At 42.9% G+C, this 18,765-nt stretch overlaps 1 protein-coding gene across 2 annotated transcripts; it reads right to left on the bottom strand.

The window, feature by feature from the left end:
* Positions 1 to 241: 241 nt before the first annotated feature.
* fbxw11a (F-box and WD repeat domain containing 11a) lies at positions 242 to 18,260 on the bottom strand. Of its 2 annotated transcripts, XM_061686249.1 has the most exons (14): positions 18,121 to 18,260; positions 13,329 to 13,397; positions 10,296 to 10,406; positions 10,187 to 10,211; positions 8,291 to 8,477; positions 8,008 to 8,098; positions 7,635 to 7,772; positions 6,255 to 6,373; positions 5,213 to 5,462; positions 4,844 to 4,962; positions 4,149 to 4,259; positions 3,973 to 4,051; positions 2,979 to 3,143; positions 242 to 1,504 (listed from the first exon to the last, which is right to left on the bottom strand). In XM_061686249.1, exons 1-13 carry the CDS (start codon positions 18,235 to 18,237, stop codon positions 2,982 to 2,984), a joined length of 1,578 nt encoding a protein of 525 aa, XP_061542233.1. In that variant the 5' UTR covers positions 18,238 to 18,260; the 3' UTR covers positions 242 to 1,504; positions 2,979 to 2,981. The 2 variants fall into 2 exon arrangements, with proteins under 2 accessions (XP_061542233.1, XP_061542232.1); XM_061686248.1 differs by having other exon boundaries at positions 10,187 to 10,406.
* Positions 18,261 to 18,765: the final 505 nt, after the last annotated feature.

The following is an 18,765-nucleotide window of genomic DNA, read 5'->3' as shown; positions in this document are numbered from 1 at the left end:
AAATATTTTGCACTAACCTCTCAGCATGTTCTGATACATCTCCATTTATAGTTATGAACACTCAAATGTTTTTGTAGGTTTCCAACAATAGTAAAAACTAAAGACTTGGCTGGCTAATATGTTGTCTCGTGCAATGTTTTCGTCAGATATAGTTTTTCCCCTCCTCAGCTTGGGCAATAAGGTAAGCAAAGAACGTGTCTCCCCTCGGCTAGAAAAGAAGTTATAGATTTTATTTAGTCCTATAAAAGCAGAGGACAAATCTGCCAATCACTGTTGCAACCAACCAAACATAACAATAGACAATCATCCGTGTTAGTTGGCTCAACGCTCACTGTCAAGTACTTTATTCACAATAAGGTCATTTTTCTTCTTTAAAAAAATCATTTTAATATACAACACAATTTCAGACAAAACAAGTCCGTTTACAACTAAATTTGAACAAATTCCAGCTTCTCTCGAAAGCAAACAAGCTCAATGATGGAGTGAGAGGGACAGATGAAGCAAAGATGTGTGGCCAGAAGAAAAAATGACGACAGACAGCAAAAAGGGGAGAGGACAAGGATGAATTTTGTACTACGAACCAAAACATACTGAAATAAAATTAGAAAACAACAATTATATATATATATATATATATATATATATATATATATAAAAAACAGTAAGAAAAGAAGAGTTAAAAGAGAAAAAAAAATAGCTCATTGGTGCCAGGATGCTGTATCCGCGGCAACCTCACATGCATGTCTATCGCTTTTGCTCTGTTCTGTCAAGTCCATGTAAGCGCACACACTCACTTCTGTGTGTGCCCCCATATTCCGAGCTAGTGTGCATTTCTGGGGGGGGGGGGGGGGGGGGGACATGAAGCAGGAAGGGATGGGCAGATATTGATAAACAGAGGAGGTGAGAGGGGAGCGTGCAGACGTGCACACACGCCTCACCCTCGTGCACTCCCTCCATCTTTCCCATCCTTCCCCTCCTTTTCCTGGAGCTGAGTAAAGAGTCTCTTTCTCCTGAGTCATAGCTCCGGCCATCCTCTGTCCAGCTGCGCCACTCGTTGTGCATTTGCATGGATGTATATGTGATATATAAATAGAAGTAGAAGCAATTCCTTATCTGTAGAGACTGTTTTGGCAGGGGAAGGGGTGGAAACTGAGGAGCATAAGCTTCGTAAATTTGGGGGCGGGAGAAGGGAACTTGTAACGTATATAAGGTCTGTTAATACTGTCATTAGTGTACAAAAGATAAATTAGTAGAAGGTGAGCTTCCTGGGGAAAATGGCGTCGGTTGCCGTGCATCCTCAGCGCTGGTAGAAAACGGGCACATGTTTACAGGTCCGTTCAGAGTTGGGCGAAACGGACGGAAAGGAGGTGCGAGCGGGCCGGGGGGTGGACAGAGTGATGACGAAGAGGAAGGTGAAGAGATGGGCTCCGTTCCATGATTGACGCAGCCATCGGCCGAATCAGCCCGGGGCTCCGTCAAGACGGGCTGCGGGAGATGGAGCCACCTGGGGGAAAGAAAACACGCTTATGGTCGGTCTGCTTAGTGGCCATATACACCTGCTGAAAAAAAGAATCAACCTAAAGTGTGTATGCAGGGCCAGCGTTTGCAAGAGGTGCAGCCACAATTTTTTTTTTTTTTTTTTTTAAACAGACTTTGGTTCTTGCAGCGAATTGTTTTCGTCTAGGGCTCTGGGAGGGGCATGTGGCCATTTTTTCTTGTTTGACAATGGAGAAAAATAAGAATACAGTGAACTACAGTTCAAAAGTTGCAATCGGGCGCAGCGCCGCAGTGATGACAGCCGGCGCGTCCAATGGGAGGGGTGCTGGAGGAGTGACTACAGCTACTACAGATTTTGGCGGAGTGTACAGTAAACAACATTGAGAAAATGGGAGAACAAAATAATTGAGGCGGTGTCCTGAGCCCTAGGACAAAATCAAAACGACATACCGTGATGTGGTAAAGAAGGCGCAACTACGGACGGAGATTTCCACTATGTTGAGTACACCAGGGTGGTTGAAAGTGGTACAAAACAAACTTGGGATTTTAGCATTTGTAACAAAAGAAATACTGGCGTCAATAAAATATAGCGTAGCCACACATGCTTCACTTGTATCATGTTTTCTCCTCCTGCTAATTTAAAGCAAAGGCAGGGCTTTCTGCTGTAACTGTACATCCAAACAGGCAACAAAAACTACCGGGCTACTTCCTGTAGCTTAGCAACCAGTGCCAAATACGGACAACGCTTGCACTGTGCCGCCGTCGTCGTCGTCATCGTCCCTGCGCCCTGTCCCGTGCTGGCACCGTGAGAACAAAGTAGAGTGAATAAGAGCCTTAAGACTACCTGGAGAAGTTAGTATGGATTGACTGTAGCTTGACTTCCTTTAGTCATGTTTTATTTAAGGGCGCAAACTAGTTGAGAAAGAATCAATAGCGCCTCAGCTGGTGGTCACCAAGTAGTGCACCCAATTTGGTATTCATTGCTTCAAGACACCTTCCACACAAATCAACGCAAATCTTACCAATACAGTAACCGGTTATTAAGCAAAGCCTTCGAAATGGATGCACGGGAAAACAAAGTCACTTGACATCCCGACAGATGTGGCAACATTCCTACATTGCTGTTGATTTGTAACAGTGAGCACAGATGGAAAAAGCTGTTCACGCTGCTGTGGAATCATTCATTGACGGGCACAATTGTATGGAAACAGAACATTTGAGACACTTGAAAGAAATCAGCATTTCAAAGTTGGCATACCCTCTACAGTGAAAAAAATTAAATAATAAATCACATTACTAGAAGTAGTACGGAGAGCTCTCCTGAGGCCAGAGACTTAAAGCTGATCACACAGCGTGGAAGGCATGCTTAAGCATCTTTTCACCCAATCGGCATGAAAACACATCTTGAAGACACAAAGTGGAAGGCAGGAATTTTTGGAGACCTGACTCAGTCATTGGGGAACGGGCGCGTGCTTGCGTACCTGCTATCTAGAAATGTAAGTGTAGGTGCGGGAGGGAGACCGCCCCTCTGACTGGCCGTTGGTGGAGACGTTGAGAAAGTCCCAGATCAGAATGGTGTCGTCGTGAGAGCTGCTGATGATCTGGAACTCATCAAACTGCAGACGGAACACGCGGCCAGAATGCTCCTACAAACAGAAAGGAGGACAACTGTCACAATATGAAAAAGGGTTAGTGGCGCACCGATACCAGTATCAGGGATCAGTACCTCTGCACAGTATCTATACAAAATTATCCGATACGGTACGCGCCGATACCACATCACCGGCCTGACATTTACCTCCCAGGTTGTCCGCACAAATGTCTCCTTTCTTGCTCACTTCGCAGTCCCCGCCGTTGTTGTGACTACGTTCACATCGCACAGTGTTCTTACTCTCTTTTAAAAATGAAAAATCAATCGTTTGCCTCCTATTCCTTGAGGGCGCGCGCTTACTGTGTCGCCTAGAAGCGACGTCATCCGGCCAGCGGCGTCTTCGTTTTGCTCGCCGCAAAAGTCCCTCTTTACTGTGGACAATCAACTCACCCCAGAACGTGAGGCAACGTCTGGCCTGCTTTTTTGGGGATCATATTTGAACAAATCGGTGTGACACATCCGGCTTACAAAGTTGCAGCTTAAATAAACAACGAAGATGGATTTTTTTGTTTTTTTGCCCCCCCCCCCACCTACGTGAACCCTAAACGTTACATTGTGTAATATAAAACAGAGCTACTGCTTTTCCATTTGGTAGTATCTTTGCATTATTTTGTCGCTTTGTGATTTTGTCGCTTTTTTTGTAAAAAAAAAAAAATAATAATAATAACCTATCGTTTTCAGCTGATACCGAGTCAGCGGAAAATCACGCGATCGGGCCCGATTACCGATTCGTGCTCGGATCGGGACGACCCTATAGCAGACATTAGAAACAGAAACTGAACTGCAACGATGTTACCTTACACACATCAGGTGTGAACACTCACCACTAGAGTGCGCAGGCATAGCGTGCTCGCTGGGGCTCGTGGGTCCAAGGCTGCCTGCAAGTCCCACACCTTGATTTTCCTGCAGAAAAGAAAAGCGCCACCACATGAGGCCCAAAGAGCAGGCGCTACGCTACGCTACGCAAGAAAGCACAGCTCTTGTTGAAGTGGAGACTCACCCGTCATAAGCACCACTGACGATCCTCTTGTTATCAAAGCGGATGCAACGCACCAGCTCTTCATGGCCCTCCAGCACTCGCAAACATGCCCCGCACTCGATGTCCCATAACCTGGAAAAGGGATTGTTCACTGTTAAAAGGCTAAATAGTTACAGTTTTAAGATGGAGGCAGTCTGCTGACAATTATATTGTTCAACGAGAAATACTGGAATTTTAATTTGGGCTTGGAGTGGAGAACCGTTTTAAACTTGGCTTAACCCAGAGTGAAAGTAGGACAATGGCACAATTTTTGAATGACTAGTACTAAAATTCTAACATGCTAACAGGTAGAATGCTGACATAAAGCGAGAAAGCCTCCTTTTGGATACGGACTTGGTCACGGTCAATCAAAAATATCCAGGTCCCCATAAAGGTTGAGAACCACCATTTAAGAGTATAGAACGCGTTTATAAGAGTATGCGAGAGGTTAATAGGAGTATGGGGAAGATTACTAAGAGTCTGGGAGGTTAATTCACTCTAAAAAATATGTGGATCCCTACTTCGTATACTTCATAACATTCCTTTTTTATTACTTTTCGTGGTAAAGAGCCAACAGGATTATATTTGTGTCTTTGTGTGGCACAAAACCTCTCTTCAATTTGTCTGTTAACATTTAAGCCAGGAAGACTTGTTCAGTCTGAGAGTATTAAATGTACCTAATTGTGTTATCAGATGAGCCGCTGACAACCAGTCGATCCCGGTATTGTAGACAGGCAATGCCCCGCTTGTGACCGTTTAGAGTGCGGACAAATTCACAGGTGCTGGTGCTCCATACCTGCACAATTCGACAGATCAAACGGATAAAATGATTCGCACAGATTACATCTGTCAGGAAAGCAATTTTAAAAACGGTCTGAGTCAGATTCTGCTTTGACTTTAAATGAAAAGGTCTCATCAGGCAAGCTTTGACAGGAGAATGTAAAGATAAAAAGGCTGTCTGCTCCAATGTTATCAGGTAAATAGCATTTAATTAACCCTACCCAGCGGCAACAACATATGAAAAATACATCCATTCACATCATTACCTTGATGGTGCGGTCCCCTGAGGCTGACACAATATATTTGTCGTCAAAGTCGACCACGTTGACAGCCGCCCGGTGTCCCACGAGGACGCGCCGTAAGCTAATGTCGGTTGGAGAGGCCATGTCCCACACGGCGATCGAGCGGTCCTTGGAACACGTGACCATGAGGCCGTTGGCGAAGCGTAAATGAAGAACGGCCTCGTTGTGGTGGATCAGCGTGTTCAGTACCTCGCCCGTCGTCACCTCCCACACCCTGGAGAGGAAACGGGAGCAAAGAGATGGAGATGACAGGAGGGCAGAAGGTTTAACATTGGAATTGGACAGGAAAGGACAGCAATGCGGTCATGTTTTACACCGAGCACTTGAACTCGTGCAACGGAACTGTACAAACCCCAATTCCAATCAAGTTGGGACATTGTGTATAAAATGTAATTAAAAACAGAATAGAAAAAAATTGCAAATCCCTTTTGACCTACATTCAAATGAATACACTACAAAGACAAGCTATTTCATGTTCAAACTGATTTTTTATTTTTTTTTGCAACTACTCGCTTATTTTGAATTTGATACGTGCTTCAAAAAAATCTGTGACAGGGGGCAGCAAAACACTGGGAAGGTTGAGGAATGGTCAAAAAACACTTGTCTGGAACATTCCACAGGTGAACAGCTTAATTGGAAACAGTTGAGCGTCTCGATTGAGTAGAAAAGGAGCATCCCCGAAAGGCTCAGTTGAGCAAACAACATTTCTCAGCATACAACTGCAAGGAATTTCATCATCTACGCTCCATAATATAAATGAAAGGATTCGGAGAATGTGGAGAAATCTCTGCACGCAAGCAGCAAGGCCGAAAAACAACTTTGAATGCCCGTGACCTTTGATCTGCATTCAAAAAAAACATCAACATCATTGTGTAAAGGATATCGCCACGTGAGCTCCGGAACACTTCACAAAACCATTGTCAGTTAACACAAACTCCTTGGACAATTATTTGCATTGTCCAAACAACTTGCTGTGATACATAAAGTAACAAGATAAGAGTCATACCTAACAGTTGAGTCAGATGACCCAGTGACGATGACCCTTTCATCATACTGGAGGCACAACACCGAACCTGTGTGACCAGTCAGAATCTTCAGACACTCCAGTGACTGTTTATCCCATATCTGCAGGTGGAAATAACACATAAGGAACGAAATCTATTTGTGATTTTTGAATGGGCACAGATTTAGGTCATGCAAAGAAAGGCCATTAGTCATTGTGATGCTCATGTACTGTTCACGCCCCATTTCCCCACTGCTCAGGCGAGCTGGACGTGCACGCTTGGAGAAAAATTTAGAGCATCCCTGGGTGCGCGCCAGCCTCCTGCAGAACAATAAGATGACAAATCCCCTTCTCTCCCACGATTCCTCTCCTTTTGTTTTTTTCCAGACCAGACATATGAGTGGGATATAGAACTGCACTGTCGTTACTTCAGCAGGGCAATTTAGAGTCCTCAATTAACCTACCATGCATGTTTTTGGGATGTGGGAGGAAACCGGAGTGCCCGGAGAAAACCCACGCAGGCACGGGGAGAACATGCAAACTCCACACAGGCGGGACCGGGGATTGAACCCCGGTCCTCAGAACTGTGAGGCAGACGCTCTGACCGGTCGTCCGCCGTGCCTTGGGCGAACCTATTCTCCGTTATTCTTTGAAAATCTTGTCCATTTGCTGGTTTTGTGCTCAGATCGAAGCAATAAAATGAATACTTTGGAGCCATCCGGTGGAATCTTTGTGTGTTGTTCGGTTTCATTCATTCAAGCATTGGCACTACAATTGGACTGCATTGGCCAACATTTATTACTGCGTAAATGCCAAATGGTGAGTTTAATGACTTAAACACTGTTTGCTAGTGTGCATATTTGTTTGCCCGTGTGTGATGTCAGATCAGTTGGAGCTAGCGGGTAGTATGCTAGCTAATGCTACTGACGAGTCTCACGTGAGGGTGGTTTTGTTTGTGTCGAATAATTTAACAACTGAATGTTGTTTATGTAACATGGGTTAATGGCTGCGTAAACGCATGGCGTTGGTGCATTGAGATCCTCTTCGTTTTAAGTGCTTCGCTGCCATCTTGTTGATTCGTCCATAGTAAAACATAACCTCGTCTCTTTCGAAACACAACAACCGGTTCTTTATCCTGTAATGCAGATTTTTGGTGATGGGTATGGAATACACTGCTGTGCAACAGATTAAATGCTATCAGTTATTATTCTAATTTTTGGTTTGAACTTATGATTGACACAACATTCACATAAAGAAACTCAACTTCGTACGTCAAAAAATGGTCCTAATTCGAAACCTGCAGCATAAACAGCAGAGCTGTAGCAAGTCACGTACAAATCCTAAAGACTTCATCCAAGCATATTTTCACAAAGACACACAAACCTTGATGGAATTGTCCCTAAGGCCACTGATGATCTTGTCGTCATCGTACTGGAGACAATAGACCCCTTTACTATTTTCTGAGCGGCATTGAATCCTTTGCAAATTGTGTCTGCCACACCGCCAATTAGCCTCAATTGTCTGAAGGAAAAAGGAAGAAGCAATGAGAAATACATTTCTCAAGACTAAAAACAGGACAAAAAAACACAAACACTGACAAAACCGCTCTTTTGGTAAGAGCATGTACAAAGACAAGTCATTTAAAAACAGGCAAAATAAAAACTTGAATAAAGGAAGGAATTTGTATCAAATGTTTTGTTGACAGTGTAGAAAATATGATTGCTAAACAATGACCTTTGCTTTTGCATTGGCTTACCTCTATGTCTTGGATGATTTTGGGATAAAGGGAGTGATAATAAGAGTTGGGCGGGACTTCAGACGTGCGATTTTTGAACAGATACTTCTCCCTAGGAGGGAAAGAACATTTTTATGAGGCTGTAATATAATCTACCTGCCCATTAATGTGAATGACAAACACTATAAATCAAACAAGCTAGACTTTTTTTTTTTTATGTTTTCTTTAAGTAGACACAGTGAAGTACTTAAGACTAAATTAGATGAGTGTGTTTCCAAAGTACAGCTTTGGGGGTCTTTCTCACCACTGATGTCTTTCGGACAGTCCTTTCCACAGTGGGTCAGTGCGGACCATGCGTTCTATGAGCTTCTTCCATAGCATGCCCTCAGAGATGACCCTCTGCCACTCCTTACACACCAGCTCTGCTGCACAAAGCGAACGCGCATCCAGGAAAGACAAGATGTTTTCTGCTATGTGATCTAAGCCTTGGGCTGAAGGAAGGAAGAGAGGAGAGGGGGGGGTTACATACACCAATTTGCAAAGTGAGAAGAAAATCATTGTTCAGTATTTGACCTTGTAACAATAACATCTGTCAAATTTCTCAGAAAGTCTTTTAAACAGGGTATCTGCAGCCAATTTAAAATGGGTTAAACCTTCTATCACAATATTTTAACGGGAGTGTTTGCAGTTTTTCGTTTACGAAACCACCACGCCTGAGGAAGTACAACGTACAGACAAAAAGCCTGACCGACATGATGTGCTTCATTTGCCGTGCAAACTTAATATAGCATTACAAGGTCATTTACCGAAATCAAAAGCTATTTTAATCAAAAATGTTGTTACACGTCAAGTTACATTTTAACATAGGACCCCTTATTTGATAGCAGTTAGCAGCTTCACAATTCTTACGCCAACAAAACCTTTTTTCTTCAAAGAGTTTCTGCATCAATATCTTTGCAGAATGTCAGAATAACCTCCTAAAGCTTCTGTTTGGATAGTGAACCGCCTCCCTGCCTCATAAATCTTCTGGCTTGAGGATGCTTCAAAGGTTCTCAACAGGGTTAAGGGCAGGGAAGGAGAGGGGCCACACCACGGGTTTTATGTTAAAATGCAACTTGACCTGTGAAGATGTTTTTGATTGAAATAGCTTTTGATTTCAGTAAATGACCTCCTAATGCTGCAAATTCAACATACGAGTATTCTCAGTTTTTTTTTTCAACCTATAAAATGATTAGAAATTGTTGCGCATCATAATTTGGAACAGTGCATTTAAAGTTTTGAATTTTTTAAAGGATACTGTTATCATGGGGGGGGGGGGGGGGTTGTTCAAAAATATTCCAATTATGCTCAATCAGTTGATACCTTGGACATTGCTAATTAGGGTTGACCATTTTGGAAAATCAGAGAAAAATATCATTTGCATAATAATTTGAAGTGCAACGTAATTTGTGTTGATATTTATTGTGGGCATTACAGGGCACAAGAGCTTAGCACGTGCTGAACAGTTCCGAGGTTTGGGGTTCGAAATCTCGCCGTAGACACAGGTGTCAAACTCAAGGCCCGGGCGCCAAATCTGGCCCGCCAACTCCTTTTACGTGGCCCGCGAAAGCAAATCATCTTGCTCAAATTCTCCTATATAATAAATAGTATTGTTGAGCTATTGCAAGTTACTGTTACTGTTTACAGTACCTAAGTTGAACAAACTATTACACTGATTTCAAAACTAGGTATCCATCAATTTGTTGTGTGTATGTAATAGTATTATGAAATGACTAAACAGTTATATGGTTTCACAGTCAACGGCCCGCTGAGGGAAACCGTGACTACAATGTGGCTCGCGACAAAAATTAGTTTGACACACCTGCCGTAGAGATTACACCTTCTCCCGTTGCTTGTGTGGGTTTTCTATGGGTACTCCAGCTTGTTCCCGCATTCCACAAGCATGCATGTTAGGTTTCTTGAGGACTTATTACTCATCCTAGTGTAACAATTGGGAGTGTTATTATTTTTTTTTTTAATTTTTTTTTTAACTATATGTGCCCTGCAATTAACTGACCATTCCAGGGTGTACTTTCACCCACGGTCAACTGGTTTAGATTCCAGCCCACCTGTGGCACTAATGAAGACAATTGGTATTAAAAAAAAAAAAAAAATGGATGGAAGTTTTGCCACTGTGCAGGACAGGTGTTGGTTTTCATACCTGGCAGCGCTGTGATGAAGTCTCTCTGTAGCATGGGTTTGAGGTAGGAGTTAATGTGGCCATGCTGGTAGTGGCACATTCGGGAGATCAGACGCTCGACAAACTCTACCTGGTCAGCCTCTGACCACTGGTCAAACAGGGCAATGCAGTGTTCCTTCTCTTTCTCGTAGTTCCCCTCTGACGGGCGCTTGCGGGACTCCACAACAGGACCATTACAAATCTGGGAGGCACAAGAAGACATTTCAGTGACTGGTTCAGAACAGCCTACAGTGCTTCGCAAACTTTCTACGCAAAGTACCACATAAAAAATTAAAAAAATGTACCGCCATATTGGCCAACATTACAGTCAGAAAATACACAGGCTGGGGTTTTAGTCCTAAAAAATAAATCTACTGCAGTTAAGTTCAATACAACTGAACTGTATTTAAAAAAAAATAACTTTACTTGAGAAGTAAAAAAAAAAATACTGTAGATGAAAGGTTTATATATATATAAAAAAAATAAATAAAAAAAAAGTCTAAATTCGCTGCTGTTGTGTTTTATTGTTCGATTGTATTTCATGTTGTAAATGTGAATTCTGATTGTATTAAATTCAGTGATTCTTTTGCGTACCACTATCGAGAGCCCACGTACAACGACTGGTACTTGGGAGCACACTAAGAATCATTGCTGTACAAATTATCCTAAATTTGATTATTCTGTGGTGTGGGTTGTATTAAGTGTGATTTTTCTTTCCTTCTATCTACATGGAAAATGTCAGAGGCCGACAATCATAACTTAAAAATATGTTCAATAGTTGCGTGTTGTGGAATAGAATAGGAAAACAAGAAATTATGCCAACTCTTAGTAAAATTTAATTTATGGGTATGACTGTGTACAAACCTCACTAAAAGCAAGGCATTGCAATTGCATAAATTCATATTAATATAATAAGAATAAGTAAATACAACATTAAAATACATACTGTATTTAGCAATGATATTCCACCAACGCACAGATAGGACTGGCCAATATGGAAAAATCTTATCAGGATATTTTTTCTTTTTCCCCCTATCAGTCAATATCAATTTCACGATGTGAAACAAATCACATAACATTTTGATTTAAATATCTAGATTCTGTCAAACATTGAACATTATACAACTGTGTCAGATAAATAAAACGTATATGCTTGATTCATAAACGTGTATACTCTGACCATGTAAAAACATTCAAGTTGTCCAATTCCAATTTACGCCCAGGAGGTTGGTAACGAGGGTCCATTAATTTAATCATCCATTTGAAACCCTTATTTTCAAATGGTGCTTAATGGTAGCATGTCTTTTGCGATACAATTTGTTTTTGTAGATTGGGGGATATATAGAAATATCAGGAAAGGTTTAGTCTGATTTCAAGTCAGAAAGGAAAAAAACAAAAAAAAAACAAAAGGGTTTGCGTCTTTTTATACAGCTGTGGCTGGGCGTGCCAGTGGGCTCATCTCAAGTCTCTCAATGGCAACGTTCCTCGGTCCTCGCTCCTCAAAAACATTGAAAGCGAACCGGGAGTTGTTCTCAGTTGTCTTAAACGCACATCGAGGAGGAGCGAGGAATGAGCATCGAGGAGCTTCCATGGGCTAGCGTAAATCGAAGGACGTCTGATGTATCCTCTGTGGATGTCTCACAGCTCCTCGAAGGTGACGTATGAAAAATGGCTTGCATCAGCTGGATGGTAAACGGAGTAGAATTTCCAATGGCATAGTAAATCGTCTGTTTTGTCATTCCTTGATTATTTTTAGTTTAAACATACATATTTTGCTGAGTGCCTGTTCAATTAGGGGCAGTGTTTGATACCAAAATGACTTCATTACAATGGCCCATGGTTACTACTCCTATAAACTGTATACTCGGTAGAAGGTATAGACTTGGACTCGACCGACCAATTGCAAGAACGCTTGTTGATGCCATCATCATATCTGCCCCAATATAAAAAATGCCAACGCGTCACGCGCCGCACCGGCTAACTACGGCCATATGTACGAACAGCTGGGAGATACGACACGTCTCTTCGAGCTGCGTGTCTACAGCGGCGCTCAGACGAGAGAGAAGTTGGGAGGGAATTTATATGAAATAAATATCCATCCATCCATTTTCTGTACTAGGGTCGCGGGCGAGTTGGAGCCTATCCCAGCTATTTTCGGGCGAGAGGCGGGGTACACCCTGAACTGATCGCCAGCCAATCGCCGGGCATATTAATTAAATAAATAAATAAATCATCAGAAAAGCCCCCGCGACGTGCACACGATCATGGCGGGCGCGAAAGGTGACTTGACCGCTCAGGGGGGCCAGAAAAACATGATTATTTTACAATTAAATTTCGATGATTCGCCCAGCCCGTCTCTACACTGTCATTCGCCGACTCCAATGTACATGAACAGACAGACGCACATTATATATTGTTTGCAGAGTTGACCTCTACTGTCTGTGGTTACCCAATTGATACACTTGTGTGACAGTTGGAATGTTAAAGTGTGCATAAAGCTAACACGCCTTCGGAAACGTCCCCTCTCCTCACTCGTGTGTTCATTACTTTTCAGTCATGCTTCAAAAGGGGGAGTGGTCATTTTATTTGAATGTAGGCTTATTGTACAGCGGATATATTGTTTTTACACTTGTTTGACAGTTACGCATGCCTATGCTACAGTTTGTACAGTTAATAAAGCTTTAATGACGGCGACAGTTTGGCTCTGAAATACGTAATTCTACATAATTCTGTCTGGGAAATGTGTTTTAAAACACACTGTAAGGTCGACTGGCGTACTGCAACACAACAGTGTGTTCAACTTTGGACGTTCCATTGTACTTTTGAACACAGCTACTTGGTTTTGGATACGAGAAAAAATCAATAGGGTTCTTCCGCTCAGAAAGAAAAATGGAACATATGAAAATGATGGGTTTAAAATTGTGACACAGTGGTAAAAAGGACCATTTTCTCATTTAAACACTGACATCAGCCAACTTGTGTCATTCAATGCCGAGTGTGTTCATGCTTTGAAATGGACGATTACTGAAAGTTGGAAGACAATCAAGTTAACGTTGTGATTTGTCAGTGCTAGACAGAAGAGTCTAAATGTGACTATGAACTGTCAACAAGCACTGAAAGATACCTTGAGAACCGTGTTCTTCTTTGGCGACAGGTCGTCCACTAGATTCTGTGAATCCATCCCGGACGTGTTCTGTTCAAAAGGGGACACAACAGATCAAATGTGCTTGTTAGCGCATTATTTTCTCTCCGGCGCCAGTTTGCTAAAAGCGCTGTGTTGAGCCAGGACAGCGGTGTGGTTAAAGCTGGACAAAGAAGTGCCACGGAAACAGCCAAGGAAGGGTAACCGTCATGACTACTGAGACTTGCGTGCACATACTCATGTACGCACGCACGCACGGAGCGGAAAAACCTGATCACCACAACAAACATTGTCTTGCAGATGATGCCAGCGCCAAAGAAACATAGTAAATGAAACAATATTTTGTCTGTTACAGAGCAGAGCTAGCGTGATAAAGAAAATAAAAATCAATCAATCATAATGACAAGTGTACATAATTCGGAGAACTATACTAGCAGATATAGTACAGCGTTTTGAGGTAAGTTATCACTATACACTCCAATTCTTCTCTCTAATTCAATCACAATGGGATAACTCCAGAGTTATACCGGTAATACAGTGTTCAAATACATGCCTGACTGTGTGGGCAAAAATAGAAATAAATAAAGGCTCCCTCTTGGTGCTCTTCCAAATCCCCATTTTGTAAAGCAGGCTAATTTGTTTATCAAAATCAACATTTCTCAAGGAAACCCAGAATATTCCCCCACCAAATATGTTGTGGGCATCAAACAAAAAGTGTCCTTGATTGACTATGACAAAAATCTAAATCGGTGTTTCCATTAGGGGTTTAAAGACTTCAGATTTTTTTGTAGTCGACACTTAGGTGATGATTGCAGAGTCAAAGTCGACTAATCGATGATGTCATTGATATTTCTTTCAGTTGTCAATTTTCTGTGCGTTCTTTCACTCCCAACACAAGCTCGCTCACTCATTTTCCCCACACCCAACTCATCCAATCACGTTCAGTCGCTCATCCAATCACATTCAGATAGCTTCATAGCCTCGCAGACAGTCGGAACTTGTATAATTAACACCAATTCACTTAAGAATGCAAGGTCGCTACTCTCTACAGTATATAATCGTAGTAAATATTTGAGGAAATGCTTTGTAATAATGGCATATAATAATAATAATAGCAAAGCTGCAGTTGTGTTAAGTGGGTTGTTAGAAGAGTTCTACGAGAGCCGATTGTCTGTGAGACCATGAAGGTGTCCGAGTGTGATTTGAGTTTACTGAAATCAGGGGGATTGCTGGTGAACAACCGAGTCTTTCGGGGATGCTCCTTTTATACCCAATCGTGACACTTGTCTGCTAACAATTAACCTGTTCATCTGTGGAATGGTCCACACTGGTGTTTTCGGACCACTTCTCAACATTCTCAGGCTTTTGTTGGCCCGGTCCCACCTTTTTAGGAACATGCTGCAGGCATCAAATGTTATATGAGAATATTTCTCCCCCCAAAAAAACAAAACACCAATGTTCATCGGTTTGAACATTAAATTTATTTGTAGCGAATTCATTTGAATATAGGCTGAAAAGGATTTGCAAATCATTGTATTGTTTTATTTACATTTTACACAACGGCCCAATGTTCTTATCATTGGGGTTGGTCGAATCGCCATTGCGCCGTGGTAACGTCAACATGTCAACCAGTCAGTTCAACCCCTTGTAACGATTGTTGGTATTTTTAAAGGGAAGGGAAAATAAGTCTGAATGTTCCGAACTCCTGAATAGAATAAAGGTTCTCAGATGAGTTGTGTCACAGCGGAGGTCTGTATGAATGTAGCTCAAGTCCCATAGCTAACACGTGCCTCTTCTTCAGACATCAAACGAGTTGACACAGAATCCACAGTGCCTCTGCTGGTTTCAGACAAGTAGCGCACCTTATGTGGCCTTAACTGCGCCAAGATGTGACTATCAACAATCAATTACACACAATCAACATAAACCTTACCATTTGTCCTTCCCTACTGAATACTGAGCAAAAATACAACCAAACTTATCGGTGGTTGCCACAAAGGTATCCTCACAAAAGAAAAAGGTGTGGTGCCAAGACCCAAGCAGAAGGGTTAAGAAGCCAAGATGGGCTTGCTGGTGTTGATGATCATGCAGAGCAGGGGGGGGGGGGGGGGGGGGGGGGGGGGGGAAGCGAGCGAGAGAGAGAGAGAGAGAGAGAGAGAGAGAGAGAGAGAGAGAGAGAGAGAGAGAGAGAGAGAGAGAGAGCGAGCGAGCGAGCGAGAGAGAGAGAAATACGAAAAGAAAAATACAGACCAAGGTTTACCAGGCAGGCATGCAGGCAGGCAAGCATGTAGTCTCTCAGGGCTTGAAAGAAGACCCTCCCCACCTCAGCCCTCACACCTCCAGGCAGAAGAATGAAGGTGGCTGTTTCTTTTCACTTGAATGTGCCATAAGGAAATGGCCACTTGAGGAAGGCCTGATGCCAAATGTGTACAGTGGCCGTGACCAGTTGTGTCTGACTGATTATAAAGCCCGTCAATTACAGTTTAGGATGCTTTAACTCATGTTTTAAGCAGAAAGAGGCGGGCAACACACCGAGGAGGGACCTGAGAGCAGTGTGCTTCAAATATGGACTAATGGACACACGTTGGGTAAGTAGCTCAGGGTGGGATAAGGGTTTGCATCGATGTTGAAAGAAACGTAAAAGAAGATGGCAGGGGTAGGGTGGGATTTAGGTAGAGGAGGAGTAGCAGAAATAAGAGGAGAGAGGCAGAACCTGGTTGTGAGCCCGGGTGGAGGGGATGCTCTCCAGGCACCTGAGTGCACACAAACTCTCAGCCACCGAGGAGCAGCCCAGCCAGAGAGAGCGAGGCACAGAGCACTGTGAGAGAGAGAGAGACAGAGAGAGAGAGAGAGGGGGGGGGGGGGGGAGACCCAAGTGGACAGGGTGAGGGACGAAGAGCAAGAGAGAAATAGATGTGAAGTAAAGGAAAAGCAAAGGGACGGAAGTGATGAGAACGGGAAATGGAAGGAGGAAACAGAGGAGGTGAGTGAACGGATGGATCATGGATGGATCAATCAATTGATGCGTGAATGCAATTGGTCAGGAGAATACAAATGAATAAATAAATGATGTTTAGTTTCAGATTCAGGAGGTTGGGAGTGTGTGTCCATCAAAGGTGAGGAAAAGAGTTAGGGGGGATTTGGGAAAGAGTGAAGGGGGGAAACCAGTATTCGAGCTATGCACACATTACACAATGAACGCAAGAACACACTCATTCACACACAAACTACTGACAGATACACACAGAAGCAATATTAGATGTGAACTTGTGGGTGTGTAGAGGAGTGGGAGGGGAATTGCGATTAACCGGTTAATCATTTTTATTTGGATGAGAACCCCACCCATCGTTTAGGGAATAATGACGTGACAAAAATTACAACTATAATGACGAAAAACAAAAACACCCGACCCCAAACTACACACAAAGGACAAAGTGTTGCTCAATTTAAAATATGTCATATAATACAACAGCCCAAAAGCGTAAGCATGTGTAATGTAGAATGCATCCAGGTCTCAAAAGTTCAATCTGTACTTTTAAATTGAACTTTTGGATAACTCGCATACTAAATAAGGATCACTTTTATATACCACCGAGACTGGCCTAACACTGCAGATGTGGGCATCAACATCATTTCCTTTTTCAATAGTGTTAACAGTTTGTGTTGGTGGAACTTTTAGCCACTCATCAACATATGTTGAGAGGATAATGCACTGACAATACATAATATACAAGTATAGTTGCTGTTGCACTACTGCCCGAACATTCCATGTGATTTCAAAGTTAATGGTACTTTCTGTTTTGATGTCTTGTCTGGAACCTCCATCAACAGACTTTTATTTTCAAACTGTTTCAAGTCCACAAACCAGCTACACAAACCAACCAGTAAAACGAAGGGAACCTGGATGCATCGATGATGTAGTAATAATCAAAACGAAGTATCATATCTTGAGAAATCCTTCAGTTCGATCTGTAAAATTGTAGCACTAGCTTTTGTTACGCTAACGATACCCTCCCCGCCTAGCTTTTGAATTGACTAAATAAATAGCAAATAAGCCGCGCATTTATTTAGAATTGCGTTTATTAGCTATGTATAGAAAGCCACGCAGCTATTCCTATCTCGACTAAATGTCTATTTGGATATTGAAAGGAATGTCAAGTACACTTAGCGAGCTAGCTACATAGCAACTTGCCATCTCGCTAACGGTAATGCTATATGAATGAAAAAGCAGTGCACTTCCTTCTACGCACTTCCAAAAATATAAACAACCACGCTTGACTTTCTAATCGATTCAGCAACATTCCCAACGGGCTCGAGAACGACTGATCATGTCCGCGTATCTTTTACCCAGAGAGCTGTCGCCACACAGCAAATATGTAAATACATAAGCGTACATTGGAGTGGTGGAGTGCTAGCTGGAAAGCTAATGCCCAGACAGGGCCCAGTTCAAGTGGCGCAGCGTCACCGCAATGAACGCTAGCCCGAGAAACCTCAGCCCCCTTCGGCCGAACGCTGTGCGAACCTTGCCAACCGTAAACGAATACATAGGTTGCTCACCACCACCCGACGACATCAAGACCAAATAACAGAAATAACACTAGTTATCTGTAATATGTATCGATCATTTCAGGCCCTCCCTTCCATTCCCGGTCCCCACTTTTCTCCTCCACCACTCCAGATCAACCGCTTCGGTTCGTTCTCCCTTTCCAATCAGCGACATATGAGTCGGAGTACACTTGCCGAGTCCGCGATGCCGCATCGAAACGGATCTTACCATCAGATCCAACGTTTTGTCCTCCATCTCCGGCTCCATGTTGACGATCCCCCCCGAAACTCGCTCTGAAAATGGAAACCCAGCCCTGCGTCGGCGGCCCGCAAATGCAGACGTCATTCGCTTAGCTCGGCCTCACAGCATTGGGTAGGACAATGTGAAAGGGAGGGTGGGGGATGGGAACGCCCATGCGTCGAACCAACGCGGTGATTGAACAGTTTCTTCCTTAAGGGGCGTGGCTGCGCGATTTTACTGCTTGGTTATTGGCTCAGCGAGCGACTAAGGCTTTCCCCGGTGACTCCCCCAAACAAAAGGGCATTTGCTCAAGATGCTGTTGCTATCCTGAAGAGGAACCAGCAAAAGCCAAATCAATCGTCCACATTGCTTCCTGAATGGGTGTGAAGGTACTTTAATGTCGTGGGCGATCCACGGCAATCAAATGTGGAAACTGCTTGATATCAATTCCCTTTACCTTAACGCAAAATCATTGTTTAGTGGGCAATCTAAAAACGTTCATATCTAAAGTATTAGTCTCAACTCCAATGTACCCTTTGAAGCTGACATTAAGGCCTAAATTTGACAGGTGGTGTATATTTTTCCTCAGCGTTTAATTAGTTTTCTACCTTGGCGTTTTCACCACAAAAAAAT

This window comes from Phycodurus eques, chromosome 9 (genome assembly GCF_024500275.1).
Source record: "Phycodurus eques isolate BA_2022a chromosome 9, UOR_Pequ_1.1, whole genome shotgun sequence".
NCBI lineage: Eukaryota > Metazoa > Chordata > Actinopteri > Syngnathiformes > Syngnathidae > Phycodurus > Phycodurus eques.
This window is presented reverse-complemented; position numbering and strand designations above follow the sequence as displayed.

Excerpts from the sequence above, each read along its gene's own strand:
- fbxw11a (XM_061686248.1), bottom strand. The coding sequence starts at position 18,237 with ATGACGTCTGCATTTGCGGGCCGCCGACGCAGGGCTGGGTTTCCATTT. Across the intron at positions 5,463-6,254 it reads TCATCTGACTCAACTGTTAG|GGTGTGGGAGGTGACGACGG; the intron begins GTATGACTCTTA and ends TTTCCTCTCCAG. Across the intron at positions 4,052-4,148 it reads GTCAGTGGTGCTTATGACGG|GAAAATCAAGGTGTGGGACT; the intron begins GTGAGTCTCCAC and ends TCTTTTCTGCAG.